The sequence below is a fragment of the Hyperolius riggenbachi genome, chromosome 5, assembly GCF_040937935.1.
Source record: "Hyperolius riggenbachi isolate aHypRig1 chromosome 5, aHypRig1.pri, whole genome shotgun sequence".
In the NCBI taxonomy this organism is placed as follows: domain Eukaryota; kingdom Metazoa; phylum Chordata; class Amphibia; order Anura; family Hyperoliidae; genus Hyperolius; species Hyperolius riggenbachi.
Window position 1 is genome coordinate 157,741,651 of NC_090650.1, and position 16,434 is coordinate 157,758,084.

A 16,434-nucleotide genomic window follows, 5' to 3' on the forward strand; every position below is an offset into this window, starting at 1 on the left:
TTTATTTTATTTTTTAATGTCCCTTGCCATAATCCAAATCTCAGCTGTCCTCATGGTAGTTGATACCAAAGCACAGTTTAACACCACCACAGAATGATTTAGAGCTTCAACAATCACAATGTTTGATTTCACTAGAGGAATGTATGCTGGGGGATTGGCAAGCTGGTATAAACTACAGGAGGCATCGGGATGCTGGTACACAGTTTGTGGGTATCAAATAAGTGGTACATGCTATAAGGGTATTAGAAAATAGTAACTGTAGCATTTGTGTTTGGGTGCAAGCACTCCATTCATGTTCAAACTACATTGCTGCCTAAACAGTGCTGAAATAGCCACCACACCAAAAATTACCTCAGAGGAGAAGCTGCAGGTGCACAGACTTTGACAGTTTGAGAAGGGTATAAATATTTATTTATTTGACCTTCTTAACTGTTATTAAAGTTGCATGTTTATATTGCATGAACTGCCTAATATCAGATGTCACTGGTGCATATGTTGAAGCTTACATCAATTTAGGACCACTGGATTTTATCCGCGACTGGGATCGTTTGTCTATGTGATATTTTCTGCATGTTTATATAGCATGAACTTCCTAATATCAGATGTCACTGGTGCATATGTTGAAGCTTACATCAATTTAGGACCACTGGATTTTATCTGCGACTGGGATCGTTTGTCTATGTGGTATTTTCTGCATGTTTATATAGCATGAACTTCCTAATATCAGATGTCACTGGTGCATATGTTGAAGCTTATATCAATTCGGGACCACTGGATTTGCTCTGTGACAGGGGATCGTTTGTCTATGTGGCGTTTGCTGACATTTGATGAACTCTGTTCCAAAAGCTGGTTTCTACCATCTTCATATAACTGTCCATGCTCTGGACCTATATACTGCTATACCATTGCAGGAATGCATGTTCATGAAAGATAAAATTAAGATCTGCAACCCATGCCTCAATTTACCTCGATGTGGAATTTACATAATTTAATGGATGCTACACTAAATGCTTTAGATACCATTCTTTGCTGGATTTGTGCAATCATTTACACGTACAGTGGATGAAGTTTGAGTCATTATTGATATGTCTATCCGGCCGCTAGTTTATATCAGGAATACTTTACCAAGCTCATCGGAGCACAAGCTTCCAACCCCGACGTCTTTTTGCCACTTTCAACTCCCTGCTTAAACCCACTCCCCACCCTTTGTTTCCTCCCTCTCTGCCACAGATTTAGCCACCCACTTCACCAACAAAATTGTCTCCATCCGTCAGGAAATATCCAATCTCCAATCTTCACCTCCCACCCCCTCCCAACCAGCTCCTGTTCCACCCTATCCTCTCCTCACCTCCTTCACTCCTACTACCACCGAGGAAGTCATCCACCTACTACAGACTTCCCATACCACTACTTCCCCCCTTGACCCCATCCCTTCTGATTTACTCCAGCCTCACTTCACGGAATTGGCCCCATTCCTTACTACCCTGTTCAACCTCTCCCTATCCACAGGCACCTTCCCCTCAGACTTCAAGCAGGCCACTGTACTACCCCAGCTCAAGAAACCCTCCCTCGACCCCTCGCTACCCTCCAACTACCACCCTCTCTCCCTCCTCCCCTTTGCCTCAAAACTCCTTGAGCGTCTGGTTCACAAACGCCTGACCCAGTACCTCAATGCCAACTTACTGCTAGACCCACTGCAATCTGGGTTTCGGCCTGCCTACTCAACCGAAACTGCTCTCACCAAAGTGGTCAATGACCTTGCCTTAGCTAAAGCTGAAGGTAAATACTCCATTCTCCTCCTCCTTGACCTTTCAGCAGCTTTTGACACGGTAGATCATCCCCTACTCCTCCAGTCCATGGGCATTCACGATCTCGCCCTGACCAGGCTTTCATCCTACCTCTCCAACCGCTCCTTCACGACCGCCTTCAATGAGTCCTCATCCACCCCCAACCACCTCTCGGTGGGAGTCCCCCAAGGCTCGGTCCTTGGCCCCCTACTGTTCACCCTATACACATCCTCTATTGGCAAGGTTATCTCCATGGGTTTTAACTATCATCTGTATGCAGATGACACCCAGATCTACCTCCACACCCCTGACATATCCACCACTACCATGGACAAGGTCTCCTCCTGCCTATCAGCCATCTCCTCCTGGATGTCCGCTCGGTTCCTGAAACTAAATCTAGACAAAACGGAATTTATGATCTTCCCACCCCAGCCATCCATGAACCTCCCAGATGTGCATGTCACTGTTAACCACACTACCATTCGCCCTACCTCTCAAGCCCGCTGTCTGGGTGTCACTATGGACTCTGCACTCTCCTTCACTCCCCACATCCAAAACCTCACAAAGTCCTGCAACTTCCACCTTCGTAACATCTGTAAGATTCACCCTTTCCTGACCTCTGCCACCACCAATACTCCTCATCCATGCCCTCATAATTTCCCGCCTTGACTACTGCAATGCCCTTCTGTATGGTCTCCCTATGACCCGAACAGCCCCAATGCAGTCCATCATGAATGCGGCAGCCAGAATTATCCACTGCTCCCATCGCTCCACCACGGCGGATCCCCTCCTTGAATCTCTCCACTGGCTTCCTATCCAGTCCAGAATCAGATTCAAGATACTGTGTCTGACTTACAAATCTGTCCACGAAACCTGTCCAACCTACATTTCTGATCTTACTCAGAGATACACACCTAGCCGCTCACTCCGCTCTTAGAATGAACTTCGCCTGATCGCCCCCCCCCCCCCCCCCCGCATAACCCAGTCCCATGCACGCCTGCAGGACTTCTCAAGAACTGCTCCAACACTATGGAACTCCCTACCTCCACCCATTAGGGCAGCCCTTTCCTTCAACATCTTCAAGAAGGCCCTCAAAACTCACCTTTTAACTCTGGCCTACTACCCCTCACAAGTGCTCTAAACCCACAGCTGAACTCTGGCCCCCTACCTTTTGTGTCCTTACCTCTCCCTCTAGATTGTAAGCCTGTGGGCAGGGTCCTCCTCCTTTTGTGTCCTACCTGATCATGCACCCCCATTACTGTGAACCGATGCTATGCATCTGAGTGAACCTAACTTGCCTAATCTCCATGCTCCCCTCCAGTGACTGACTAAGCATTACCTTGTACTCCTACTGTGCTGCCTGATCTGGTCTTTCTTGTATTCATGTATTGTCATTTTGCTGTATGTCACCCCTAAATATTGTCTGTAACCTAAACTAATGTTCAGCGCTGCGTAATATGTTGGCACTTTATAAATACAACAAATAACTAAATTATTTGCACAATATCACTTAAGGCCCTGGGGCTGTACGGATCCCTCAGGATCCGGACAAAAAAGTATCAGTTCGGCATCCGGAAAGTAACACTTCCGGATTGCAGATACTGTACTTTAAAACAGGTGCGGCAGCACAGACAGGCATGGGGGGAGTCGGGGGGGGGGGGGGGGGGGGAACACAGTGCACACAGCGCACACAGTACAGGACAACAGCCCACAATACAATATTAAACATACCTGGGCTGTTGTCCTGTCAGCGCTGCCGCCCCCCCCAATCTGTCCATGCCTGGACCCCCCATGTGGCAAAGGACGGGTGCCGTAAGCACCCGTTCCTATTGCCAGTGTGATGAGAAACTTCCGTTTCTCATCACTTCCTATGGTGCGGGGAAAATGGTCAGGTTCCGGGTCAGGTGCGGCGGCTGAGGCTGCGTTCCGGAAAAATGGTGCATGTTGGAAAAATCCTGAACGCAGCCCGGACCCGGATCCTGACAGACAGACGGGTGTGAATGGATACATTGAATAACAATGTATCCATTCACATCTGGGTCCGTTTGTACAGTGTACGTTGCGTTCCGGGTCCGGGGAAACCGGACCTGGAACGCAAGTGTGAACCGAGCCTGACTGATTTATATCTAGGTGTGGACTCCCATATATGCTAGTTCATGCAGAGTACTCTGTGGGGGTTTTGGGGGGTCTGCAGCCCCTTGGTACCTTTTTGTGCCTATGGTGCTTTTATTATGGGGATTCTTTCCATTATTGTAATTGTGGGTTTTGATAAAGTTGTTTGTGACTAATAAATCTTAGATTCTCGTGCACCCAAGAGCCAATCCTTGTTTTTCTTTTTTGCATTCTTATTCGTTGGCATGGTGTACGGGAATTTATTTCCTATTATATGAACAAAGATAACATTTCTTGCTATTTTGATATGGTTGAGCCTCCCACAGTGTAGGTAGCCAGACAACCCCCCATGTAGGTAGCTGGAGAGCCCCCATGTAGGTAGGCAGAGAGCTCCCATGTAGTTAGCCAGAGTTCCCACCATTTAGGTAGCCAGAGAGCTCCCTGTTTAGGTAGCCAGAGAGCTCTCCCATGTAGCCAGAGGCTACCTAATTTTGGGGGCTCTTGTGGCTACCTATACTGGGGCGCTGCATCTGCCTAATTACAGGATACCTTAGAACAAAAAATAAAAAAAAATGGGGGAGCAGGCATGTGTAGTGGTCACAACTACGCTACGTAGAACGTCTGCGCAGCAGGCGCATGAGCAAGGATGCGCGTTGCCATGCAGTGCCTGCGCAGTCCACCTGTGACCACCCTACCAGGAAGTAAGTTCGGGGACCAGTACACAGTAAAGGGGGGTGGGACAGAGGAGAACAGGGGGAACAGTGGGCATGAGGAGAGCCCATTACATATGCCTGCTCCCACCATTTTATTTATTTTATTTTTTTTGCGGGGGGGGGGGGTTGCGCTAAAGTATCCTTTAATACTGGGATGCTCTTCTGGCTACCTATACAGGGTGTGGGGGGGGGGGGGGGGGGGGGTTCTGCATCTGGCTAACTAATACTGGGGGGCAGGGAATCCATACACCCTTCCCCTTGGAGTTCTATACTGTAGCTTGGAAACTTCCCTGGTCCTTTTCAAGTTTCACTTCATGTTTTCTTGCATTGCATTTTTTCTTTCTTCAATGAAGTGAACACGTAATCAAATAAAACATAACACAGTGTATGCAATTGATGTACAACAGCAGGCACCATAAAAAGCTGCATCAGATTGAACAGAGCAAGAGGCATACATGTCTAAAGGGATGCAAAGGATGCCTTCTTTGAGATATTTTGTGCAGAAAGGAGGTGTCAGCTGTTGAGAGGCGTGTTATGCTTTAGGAGTCATGGAGCACTGACAGTGAGTAGGGGAAACAGACTGGGACAAACTGCAGAGGACCTAACAAATCTGGCAGGGATGCTGTGCCGAAGATCTGTTCCCATGGTCTGCAACCATTTACACCCTTTGGACTGACAGTATCATTATTATGCAAGGAATGGTATCAAGTACTCATCATGTTATGGGACTCTGTGTGTGGTATCACAACTGAAACTCAGCGTTTTAAACACATGGATACCTCCATTATATCACTTCTAATCTTCTGTTCCTTATGTGAACGGTGATGATTCTGGATCTCCTTTGTACTTACTTTGTGTCTAGCTCCAGACACTAGATAAACATATATTTCTGTTGATTTATCATACTTGTTGCTAGTCCTACTTCAGCTTCCTGAAGAGTTACAGAATGGGGGGAAACCTTGGCTGTCATCGGTCCATACCAAAGGACCCATCAGATCTCTGTCAGAAAAACCGCAAGTTCAGCGCAGCATGCAATTTCAGCAACATCCTTGTGAGCCAAGAGAGGCTAAATATCAACACTGCCACCGAGGAAGAACTCATGACTTTGCCAGGGGTGACAAGGCAAGTAGCACAAAATATAGTGGAATATAGAGAGTATATTGGAGGTTTCAAGAAGGTGGAGGACCTCGCATTGGTTAGTGGGGTGGGTGCTGCAAAGTTGGAGCAGGTAAAGTTTGAGATTTGTGTTAGTAGTAAAAGTGGATCAGCCCAGCACTCACCCAACTCATTGCGGAAAGACCTAGACCATGGACATCACAGCCAACATCTGTCTGTAACAAGGGTCAATATTAATACTGCAACAGCTTCCCAGCTGATGAACCTAAGAGGGTTAACGGAAGAAATGGCCCAGGATATTATCCAATACCGTACACAGCATGGTCCCCTGAAAAGCATTGAGGATTTACTAAAAGTGGATTCAATTTGCTCATCTTTTCTGGATAAAATCAAGCACCAAGTATATGTACAAAGGTCTCGACCACCATCCACACATACCAATGGGGGCCTGCACTTCATAGCTAAACCTCATCCAAGTCCAACTTCCCTTAGTTTACAGAGTGAGGACCTTGACTTTCCTCCAGGAGGTCCCACTCAGCTGATCTCTACCCGTCCCCCTGTAGAAGTCTTTGGAGGTGTTAGGGAGGGGAAACCTGTGCTCAGGTTGACCACGTGGAATCTGCACAACTGTAGTCTGGACAAAGCCAGCAATCCTGGAGTGAGAGAAGTGGTATGCATGACAATTTTGGAAAACTGGTAAGCTGATTATCAAGAACATTTTTATTGCTGTACTTGTTACAATTTTTAATTTAAACAGCAATATTTATGTGCATTAGAGGGGAGTAAATTATGATATGAGTCAAGTTGACATTTTATAGTAAATGGTATCTTGATTGTGTTTCTTATTAGTCAACTTAGTTGTTTTATTGTAAGGCACAAATAAATACCAGAGCAGTAAAGCTTAGTTTAATATATGTACACACAAAATATAAATATTACTACTGTAATTCATAAATAACATAATGAAAAAATAAAACAGTTTTTGTAGCTTAAATTATGAATTAATGCACATTGCATCAGATTTACTAACCATGTCCTGGACTGAAGAATACTAAAAATAGTGAAGAACTTAAGTCACCTAACAAAGTCGGTCAGGATTTCTGTTTTAAAATTTGGATGCTATAAGGTGGTAAAAGTTTGCATCCCTCCCGTGGGCGATGATAGACCATAGCAAGGATTGTGGAAAGATAAAGCTAGCCATGCACTATAGAATTCTGATTTTGCAGTCTTAGCACTTTCATGTATGAACTATAAAGCAATATTTTCAACACATATTCAGCCTGTTTGCTCTTATGCCTAGTATACATTAGCTAGTTTGCACTTCTGGTCCAATGAGTGATGTCTGAATGTTTGTTTCAACAAAACTATGTAACTATGAATTCTTCTGCAGGCTAACATGTACTTGGAATCAATTGATAACTGAATTGATATCTAAAATATTGGTTGCTGAGTGATCTGGCATACTGGTAAATGTTGATCAGTGTGTGCATGTGCAAATTATCAATTTATATACCATAATAGGAACTTGTAGGAGCTTGGACTGAACAAAAGGTTGGTCAGAAGAGCCATCACACTCCTTTGTGGCATTTCCATCAGAACGAGAATAATTAGGTGCCATGAGATTGACTGCAGATCTGCCCATGTGTACCAGGCTTCATACTACATAGATGTAATGATTGTAAAAATCAAGATTGAATGGTGTGTGGCCAGATTCATGCCCAGTTTACATAGTTTGCCTGGAAAAGTGGATACAGTGCTTGTGTGCTTTTATCCAAGAGGTTTTTGAAGGCCTTATCAGGAAGCATTGACTGACTAGACACTTGAGGTTTGTCACGGTGAACAATGTCCTGACACATCGCACCACATTAACGTGTATACCATCAAACATAATGCCCCAAAATGCCTTGTTTGTGAACTAGCATATTGCCATGAATGGGGACTTCACATGGCATTGTTTACTAACTTTAAGATGTGGTATTTAAAACACTTGAAACCTTTAGTGTAAACAAAGCTTGATTGTGCAATCACAACCAAATGCATGGAGCTGAAGTGAAAATTTCTTGTTGTAAATCCAGGACAAGTACTGCAAAATGTCTTTCTTCTTGAAAAATCTTAGTAAATCCGATTCAATACTGTATTAACATCTGGATCTTTTATAAACTGAAAAATACATAAACATGTCTTATGTCAACCACTGTGGCCTCTTTAAGTCCAGAGCTGTCTGTACCCTTTTAAGACATGTGATTGCTGTGATTGACTCACAGCAATCACTGGGTCAGGAGCCAATGAAATTGGCTCCTGCCGATATACTGAAGCTCTGCTGCCAGCTTGAATGCAAAGCGAGTGGACAGTGGTATGTGAAATCTACGCCCTGGGACAAATAAGCAGCTAAAACAGGGTGTAGATTTTAATCACTGCTGTTCAGAAGGGGTTAATGTAAGTAATTAAATGTACCATCCATTTAAATCCTATGGTGTTAAAGGGGTCAGTGGGTGAATAAATTATGAATCCTCTCTATGTGCTCACATTTTTATTTTTTACTGGATAAGTGGATTTTACATCAGTTATTGTGTCTTGTCATCTGTAGTATGAATCCTTGGCTTAAAGGACTACTGTAGGGAGAGGTAGATGGAGGCTACCATATTCACTTCCTTTTAAGCAATACTAGCTGCCTGGCTATCTTGCCGAGCCTCTGCCTCTAAGACATTTAGCCATAGACCTTCTTTGCAAAAAATATAGAAGGTATTTTTATTAATCCTAAATAGTACATAAATAGCTACACAATACACCACATCAAATACCACACAACAGGGTAGAAAACACAATAATAAAAACACCCCATAATAAGGGTTGGGTGGCTGCAGAAAGTAGGTATTATTATATATATATAAGGGCGTAATAGCAGCTGGCAGCAGGAAGAAAAATTTCAAAAAATCAACAATAAGGAAAGGAAAAATCCACTAGCACAATATACTATCTAAGGGGCAGAGAACTGCAGCCTCTAGGTCTAATAAGAATGGTAATAATCACATCTCACATCAATAGTGGCAGTCAAGACAGTGAAAACAAGGTACAAAATATCCTCCCAAAAATATATATAATATAGGTCCAATACAGTGAGTGGGAGCATATAAAAGGCATGTATACCATGCTGCATATACGTGTGTAAATCAATGCAAATTACAACGTGCAATTGGATCAGCTATAGAGGGGAGTCCTATATCCCTAAAGTGCAACCAGGAGTAAAGTCCTATAGTCCAATGAGAGAGAGATGCCGCCGGCTTCCTCAGTGGTCTCTGAGGAAGCCGGCGGTACCCGGCTACACACGTGTAAGGCCCTGTTCTCAGGGTGGCTGCGGCGGTTTTCACAGGCACTGGCGCACAACGGCGGAGCAGGTAACCTGCAGAGATCTGCCCTTGACATTTTTTAATTGTTTACTTTGCGCTGGCATCCCTCTCTTATTGGACTATAGGACTTTACTACTGATTGTGCTTTAGGGAGATAGGACTCCCCTCTATAGCTGATACAATTGCACGTTGTAATTTGCATTGATTTACACACGTATATGCAGCATGGTATACATGCCTTTTATATGCTCCCACTCACTGTATTGGACCTATATTATATATATTTTTGGGAGGATATTTTGTACCTTGTTTTCACTGTCTTGACTGCCATTATTGATGTGAGATGTGATTATTACCATTCTTATTAGACCTAGAGGCTGCAGTTCTCTGCTCCTTAGATAGTATATTGTGATAGAGGATTTTTCCTTTCCTTATTGTTGATTTTTTGAATTTTTTTCTTCCTGCTGCCAGCTGCTATTACGCCCTTATATATATATATATATAATAATATCTACTTTCTGCAGCCACCCAACCCTTATTATGGGGTGTATTTATTATTGTGTTGTTTACCCTGTTGTGTGGTATATGATGTGTTGTATTGTGTAGCTATTTATGTACTATTTAAGATTAATAAAAATACCCTATATATTTTTTTGCAAAAAAGGTGCGTTGAGATATTTTCTCTTGTTTACAATTAGCCTACAGGATCTTCTAAAAAAAAAATTAGCATATTGTGATAAAGTTCATTATTTTCTGTAATGTGCTGATAAACATTAGACTTTCATATATTTTAGATTCAAATACACACAACTGAAGTAGTTTAAGCCTTTTATTGTTTTAATATTGATGATTTTGGCATACAGCTCATGAAAACCCAAAATTCCTATCTCAAAAAATTTGCATATTTCATCCGACCAATAAAAGAAAAGTGTTTTTAAAACAAAAAAGTCAACCTTCAAATAATTATGTTCAGTTATGCACTCAATACTTGGTCTGGAATCCTTTTGCAGAAATGACTGCTTCAATGCGGCGTGGCATGGAGGCAATCAGCCTGTGGCACTGCTCAGGTGTTATGGAGGCCCAGGATGCTTTAATAGCGGCCTTAAGCGCATCCAGAGTGCTGGGTCTTGCGTCTCTCAACTTTCTCTTCACAATATCCCACAGATTCTCTATGGGGTTCAGGTCAGGAGAGTTGGCAGGCCAATTGAGCACAGTAATACCATGGTCAGTAAACCATTTACCAGTGATTTTGGCACTGTGAGCAGGTGCCAGGTCGTGCTGAAAAATGAAATCTTCATCTCCATAAAGCTTTTCAGCAGATGGAAGCATAAACCCACTTTTGAACCAGAAACAGCGGCAGAAGCGCCTGACCTGGGCTACAGAGGCGCAGCACTGGACTGTTGCTCAGTGGTCCAAAGTACTTTTTTCAGATAAAAGCAACTTTTACATGTCATTCGGAAATCAAGGTGCCAGAGTCTGGAGGAAGACTGGGGAGAGGGAAATGCCAAAATGCCTGAAGTCCAGTGTCAAGTACCCACAGTCAGTGATGGTCTGGGGTGCCATGTCAGCTGCTGGTGTTGGTCCACTGTGTTTTATCAAGGGCAGGGTCAATGCAGCTAGCTATCAGGAGATTTTGGAGCACTTCATGCTTCCATCTGCTGAAAAGCTTTATGGAGATGAAGATTTCATTTTTCAGCACGACCTGGCACCTGCTCACAGTGCCAAAACCACTGGTAAATGGTTTACTGACCATGGTATTACTGTGCTCAATTGGCCTGCCAACTCTCCTGACCTGAACCCCATAGAGAATCTGTGGGATATTGTGAAGAGAAAGTTGAGAGACGCAAGACCCAACACTCTGGATGAACTTAAGGCCGCTATCGAAGCATCCTGGGCCTCCATAACACCTGAGCAGTGCCACAGGCTGATTGCCTCCATGCCACGCCGCATTGAAGCAGTCATTTCTGCAAAAGGATTCCCGACCAAGTATTGAGTGCATAACTGAACATAATTATTTGAAGGTTGACTTTTTTTTTTTTGTTTTAAAAACACTTTTCTTTTATTGGTCGGATGAAATATGCTAATTTTTTAACATAGGAATTTTGGGTTTTCATGAGCTGTATGCCAAAATCATCAATATTAAAACAATAAAAGGCTTGAACTACTTCTTTTGTGTGTCTTTGAATCTAAAATATATGAAAGTCTAATGTTTATCAGTACATTACAGAAAATAATGAACTTTATCACAATATGCTAATTTTTTTAGAAGATCCTGTATACTCTAGATACGCACATTTGCTCTATCCACTCATATTATGGAAGCAGTGCTCTCTGGTATCCCTTTTTCATAATTTAGCCATAGACCCTGAACAAGCATGCAGCAGATCAGGTGTTTCTGACAATATTGTCATTGAATTGTAATTCTTGGGTTGCTAGGTAACTGGTACTGCTTAAAAGGAAATAATTATGGCAGCCTCCATATACCTCTCACTACAGTTGTCCTTTAAAGAGACACCATAACGACATAAAGTAGAATGTACCACATTTAGGATACCCAATTTTATGCTAATTATCCTGGCTTCAGCATCAGCAACACTTCCTGTACCTATATATTGTTGTATATCACCCTCCCAGTGATGTTACCGCCCTCTCAGTGATGTTTAGCCTAGGCCATTTAGTTATGCAGGCTTCTGCCCCAAAGCTCTCTGAGAGACCAGGTGTTGTTTCTGGTCACTTTGGAACACACAACCGACAAACATTCCACAGTAATGTACCTGTAATAAATTTCAAGGAAACAGGAAGCAGATCTACTTACTTGGGGCTCACTCCAGCCCCTGGCAACTTATGTGTTCCTTGCCGCAACTTTGCTCCCAGCCAGTCTCCTGGAGTCCCCTCCGGTGTAGTCGCCGACCCGGTGAGGTTGGCATCCTCTGTGCCTGCACAAGCGTGTGGCCGCGCTGCTCACTGTCACACCTGCGCAGAACGCTCCCGTCTATGTGATCGCAAGCTGTGCTCTCGCAGGCACAAAAGCCACCAACCTAGCGCAGACTCCGGGAGAACAGCTGAGATCGGAGCTGCGGCAAGGGACACATAAGCTGCTAGGGGCTGGAGTAAGCCCCAGGTAAGTAGATCTGCTTCTTTTTTTTTTTTTTTTTTTAAACACCTGATTATTCCTTTAAGAATGTAAATGAATGTAAATTAGAGTATGAACAGATTTTACAATGGGTATGCGCCATCACGTGCACTTTTCACGTGAAAAGCGCACGTGATCGCGCGCAAATCTTCGCTTATCACGCGAAGTAACGCTGTTCACGCGCTAACCTTTGCGTGTGGCAGCTCGCGTGATAACTGCTGTGATAGCAGTTATCACACTTTAGTGAATTGAGCCCTTACTGTGAAAGCTTATCACTACACCTTAAAGAGGAGCTGTCAGCCATACTATTTCAGAAAAAAAAAAAAACAACATCACATATACAGTATAAGTAGATAAATACTTGCTCTACTTACATGACATATGTATTGCACTGTCCACATTTTGATTTTAGTGATTTCTCTATAGTAAAAAAAGAGAAAATTTCTATCTATCTTGAAGCCAATCCTGACATAATTTCTCTGTCTGTGTATGCTTTGTCAGACCTCCTCCCAGTCTTCAGAAACTCACAGCCAGCTCTGCAGTAGAAAGTGCATTGTCTCAGCATGAGAAATATTGGCCAATCAGAGAGGAACAGAGGTGTGGGAGGGAAAACGGGAGGGAAAGAGGCTTCAGCCAATCAGGCTGCTTTAGTTATGTCTGAGGGGAAAGTAAAGAAAAAAAAAAGAAAACCCAGCATGCCCTACAACTTCCTTTGTGCGGCAAATGTACCAAATAAGAGCCAGGAAAATTGGGGAATTATCTTTTCTGGAGAAGAAAATTAATGATTTGTAACTTTTGGATTGCCTGGTTAGCATCCTTATTACTTGTTTACCAGATTAAAATAAAGAATTGATTTTTGATTTAATGCCTGACAATTTCACAGACTTGTAAAGTGATCATCATTGTCTGCTTCCAAGAAGTCCACAAGCTGTCCGTCTTTAAGACATTCGTACATACAACACAACAACTCTAAATTGCAAGACGGTCTGCACTACAAAAGTTTGTGAGAGATTGAATGGTTTGATCTCTCATGCTAGGGCTTGTCGGCAGACGGTCTTTGTCACTTGCTGCATACACACGGAGCAGTTGTTGCACAAACTGTGCTGCGTCGCCTGTCTTGAGAGACATTTGTATGCCGTGTGTATGGGCCTTTAAGCTACATACTCACGGGGGACAATTGTCCCCCGTAGCATGCGCGCACGCGAACAGGGAGCGACAGCTCCCTGCCGGCGACAGCTGTCCACACGTCTCGCCAGAAAGGCAGAGACGCGGCGGAAGCTGTTTGTGAATGGAGCATCCCGCGGCCGGATGCTCCATTCACTCGCGTAGGTCTCCTGTCGCTAGCCCGCGTACTCACGTGGGACTAGCGACAGTTCTGGCGAAGTCGCGGCGACAGCTGTAGCCAGCGATTGAACATGTCAATCGCCTGGCGACAGCTCCGACGGGCGACGGTTCGGGGCGCGCGCTATACACACGGGCGACCTGTCGCCGCAACACGCGCGTGCCACGTGGCTACGGCGACGGCCGTACCCCGTGTGTATGGGGCTTTAGGTTTCAGTGGTTATCTTTAGGAATCACTCCTTTAACTTCAGGGCAGAATCCTTATTTTAAGGTTTGCCTGAGGTAAATTGCATAGTGAATACTAGAGGACTTATCACCTTGGTGATAACAGTAAAAGTGGCTCACAATCATTGTTAAAGACAGGAGATAAGCCTAGTGAATTGTGGTCCTTGTCAGAACTGGAAGGGATTGTGAGAATAAAATGGTGAGCTTCTGAGAGGAATTCACAGTGAGGTAAGTATGTACATAATTTGTTTATTTTAAATAATTGTACTTGGTTCAGGTTCACACTTTTTTACGCTTGGGTCCTTAGACTTTTTTGTAAGTGTGTCACTATAACTGTCAACAGTGGGATATAGTACAGGCACAGCATGGGCTCTAATGATTTAAAAGTACACCTGTTATGAGAGAACACAGAAGCTGCCATTTGTCTGGCTGCAGTGCAAATGCTCTGGTTACATTGATTTTTATGGTACTCAAGTGAAGCACTTATGCAGGCTAGGAAAGTCAGAAGAACGTCAGAACACCTGATCTGCATACTTCTATAGCCAGATAAGGTGTGTAACTTACTGAAAATCATCATGAACAGAAGGGGACTAGACAAAGTGAACCCGTTTTATTTATTTTTTACTATTGTTTTGTTCCAGCATATTAATAAAAGTCCCTGTGCATCTACATGTGAATTAACTTAATGATTACTAAACAAGCAAATAACTGTAAATTTCAGGACTGTGTCACAGGTAACACAGCTTACTCATTAATTATTTAATTTACATCTTAATGAGCTGTATTGTGTTACCTGTACAGCACTTCAGTAATAATGTTGGCTACTATTGGCTAATGTAATTTTTTTTTTATATTCTCATACATTTCTGCTACTGGACAGCCATTATGAGAAAAAAAATATTCTTGTAAGCTCATTTAGCTTATTTTATACTTTTTACATTTATTTTATTATTTCTATAATTTGAGATTTTTTTTTCTATTACCAACCCTTACACCCCCAACAATAATTTAAGAAGATATTTAAATGTCAAAATGCCCATAAAATCCTTTTAGTATGTGGACAACAGTGATCAGCTGCTGAGCCCTGTAGTTCCCCCAGCAGAGTCTATCTGAACAGTCTATCTGAACTTTGCAGCGCTGCCTTCTTGCTACCTAGGAAGAGAGATATGGCTATATTCGTCCCTCACTACAACTCCAACCCTTAGGCCGGTTTCACACAGCCTTTGAAGAGTACCATGGCAATGCGCGGTAATCTCCCTTCTGGTTGCAAGCCAAGCAGGAGGTAAGGTTCTCTAGCGCTCACTTCCTGTGACCGAAGTTAGAAATTGTGCAAAAGTGCATTGAAAATATAGGCTTCCGTGGATGCTCACCGCAACGTGAATGCCAAACATTTTAAAATATCTCCGTCGCCCTAAACTTACATGACTTCTGGTTGCTGCACGTCGCTGTGGGTGTTTGCCGATAACACGTTGTTGTCGTCCTGTTTCATTTAATACTTGCAGCACATTGCACTGTGGTAGGTATGAAAGGCCCCATAGGTTTCATCACTATAGTGTTACCCTGCGGTAAAAAAGGGAAACGCAACGCAATGAAAATGGGCCACTGTGGAAGGGGCCTTAATCTAGTAACTCTGCTACTGTTACATAGGGGAGCCTGTCAGTTCACTTTCCCAAACAAGGAGCAGAAACAGTCACATGACCTCTGCTTTGTATATCATAAATGCATTATCATTGTTTTGTCCCTAATTATTAAACTTATTTTAATTTTTTTGGCATTGCCCCTTCTTCTTAGAGGTAAGCCATTTTTATTTCTATATTTTTATACGTTATTACACCCATTGTTCCTATTTTGGGGCGCCTTCTCCCTCTACGTTCTTTTTCTTACGATGGGCTTATTTTTTGGTAAAAATTACACTTGCAATTATAGGGCTCTGAGGAATCCAACTGAACTGCTTGGGGTTCTTCTGTAAGGTAGGAACCCATGACAGGAGACACCAATCATAATTTTCTCCTTTGGGAATTCTTTCATTTATGAGCTACAATGTAAGCTAGAGATAGCATAGAAGTCCTGTTCTTAAGAGCTTTAAAAGTTAGTGTTGTGTATCTATGACTTTTTTTTAAGGAAAAAAAAATCATCTGTCCTATATTTTAGACTGAAACGTAAGTCTTGCAACCTATCAGTGAACTGAAATTTAACACTCAAATCTAATTCAGTGAGGCAGCCTGCCATTCAGCTGCTAAACTATACCTGCCTTGGTTTCTGCACTTCAAATGCCCACGTATTGCTTATGTATACAGAAGCTATTTAGAGGGACCATAAATCCCAACATTTGTCAAAAATATGAATTTGGCTTATGCATACATTTAGATGATAAATATATTGATATAGTTGGTAACTTCTTTTTTTACTAAAGTAAAAGTAAGAATAAAATCTTCTATGTTAATACAACAAACATTACTCTCAATGTATTCAATATACATATACAGTATATACAGTAGTGTGCAAAAGTTTTAGGCAGGTGTGGAAAAAATGCTGTAAACAAAGAATTCTTTCAAAAATTGAAGTGTTAATCATTTATTTTCATCAATAAATAAAATGCAGTGAATAAAAAAAAGAGAAATCAAATCAATATTTAATGTGACCACCCTTTATCTTCAAAA

General features: G+C 42.7%; 1 protein-coding gene across 1 annotated transcript in view; it reads left to right on the forward strand.

The window, feature by feature from the left end:
- The first annotated feature begins 5,149 nt into the window (after positions 1-5,149).
- The window catches only part of EEPD1 (endonuclease/exonuclease/phosphatase family domain containing 1), a 276,122-nt gene continuing 264,837 nt past the window's right edge, over positions 5,150-16,434 (forward strand). The window contains exon 1 of the mRNA XM_068236395.1: positions 5,150-6,424. Within this exon, the coding sequence (XP_068092496.1) occupies positions 5,559-6,424 (866 nt within the window). The 5' untranslated portion in view covers positions 5,150-5,558. The remainder of the gene's footprint in view (positions 6,425-16,434) is intronic.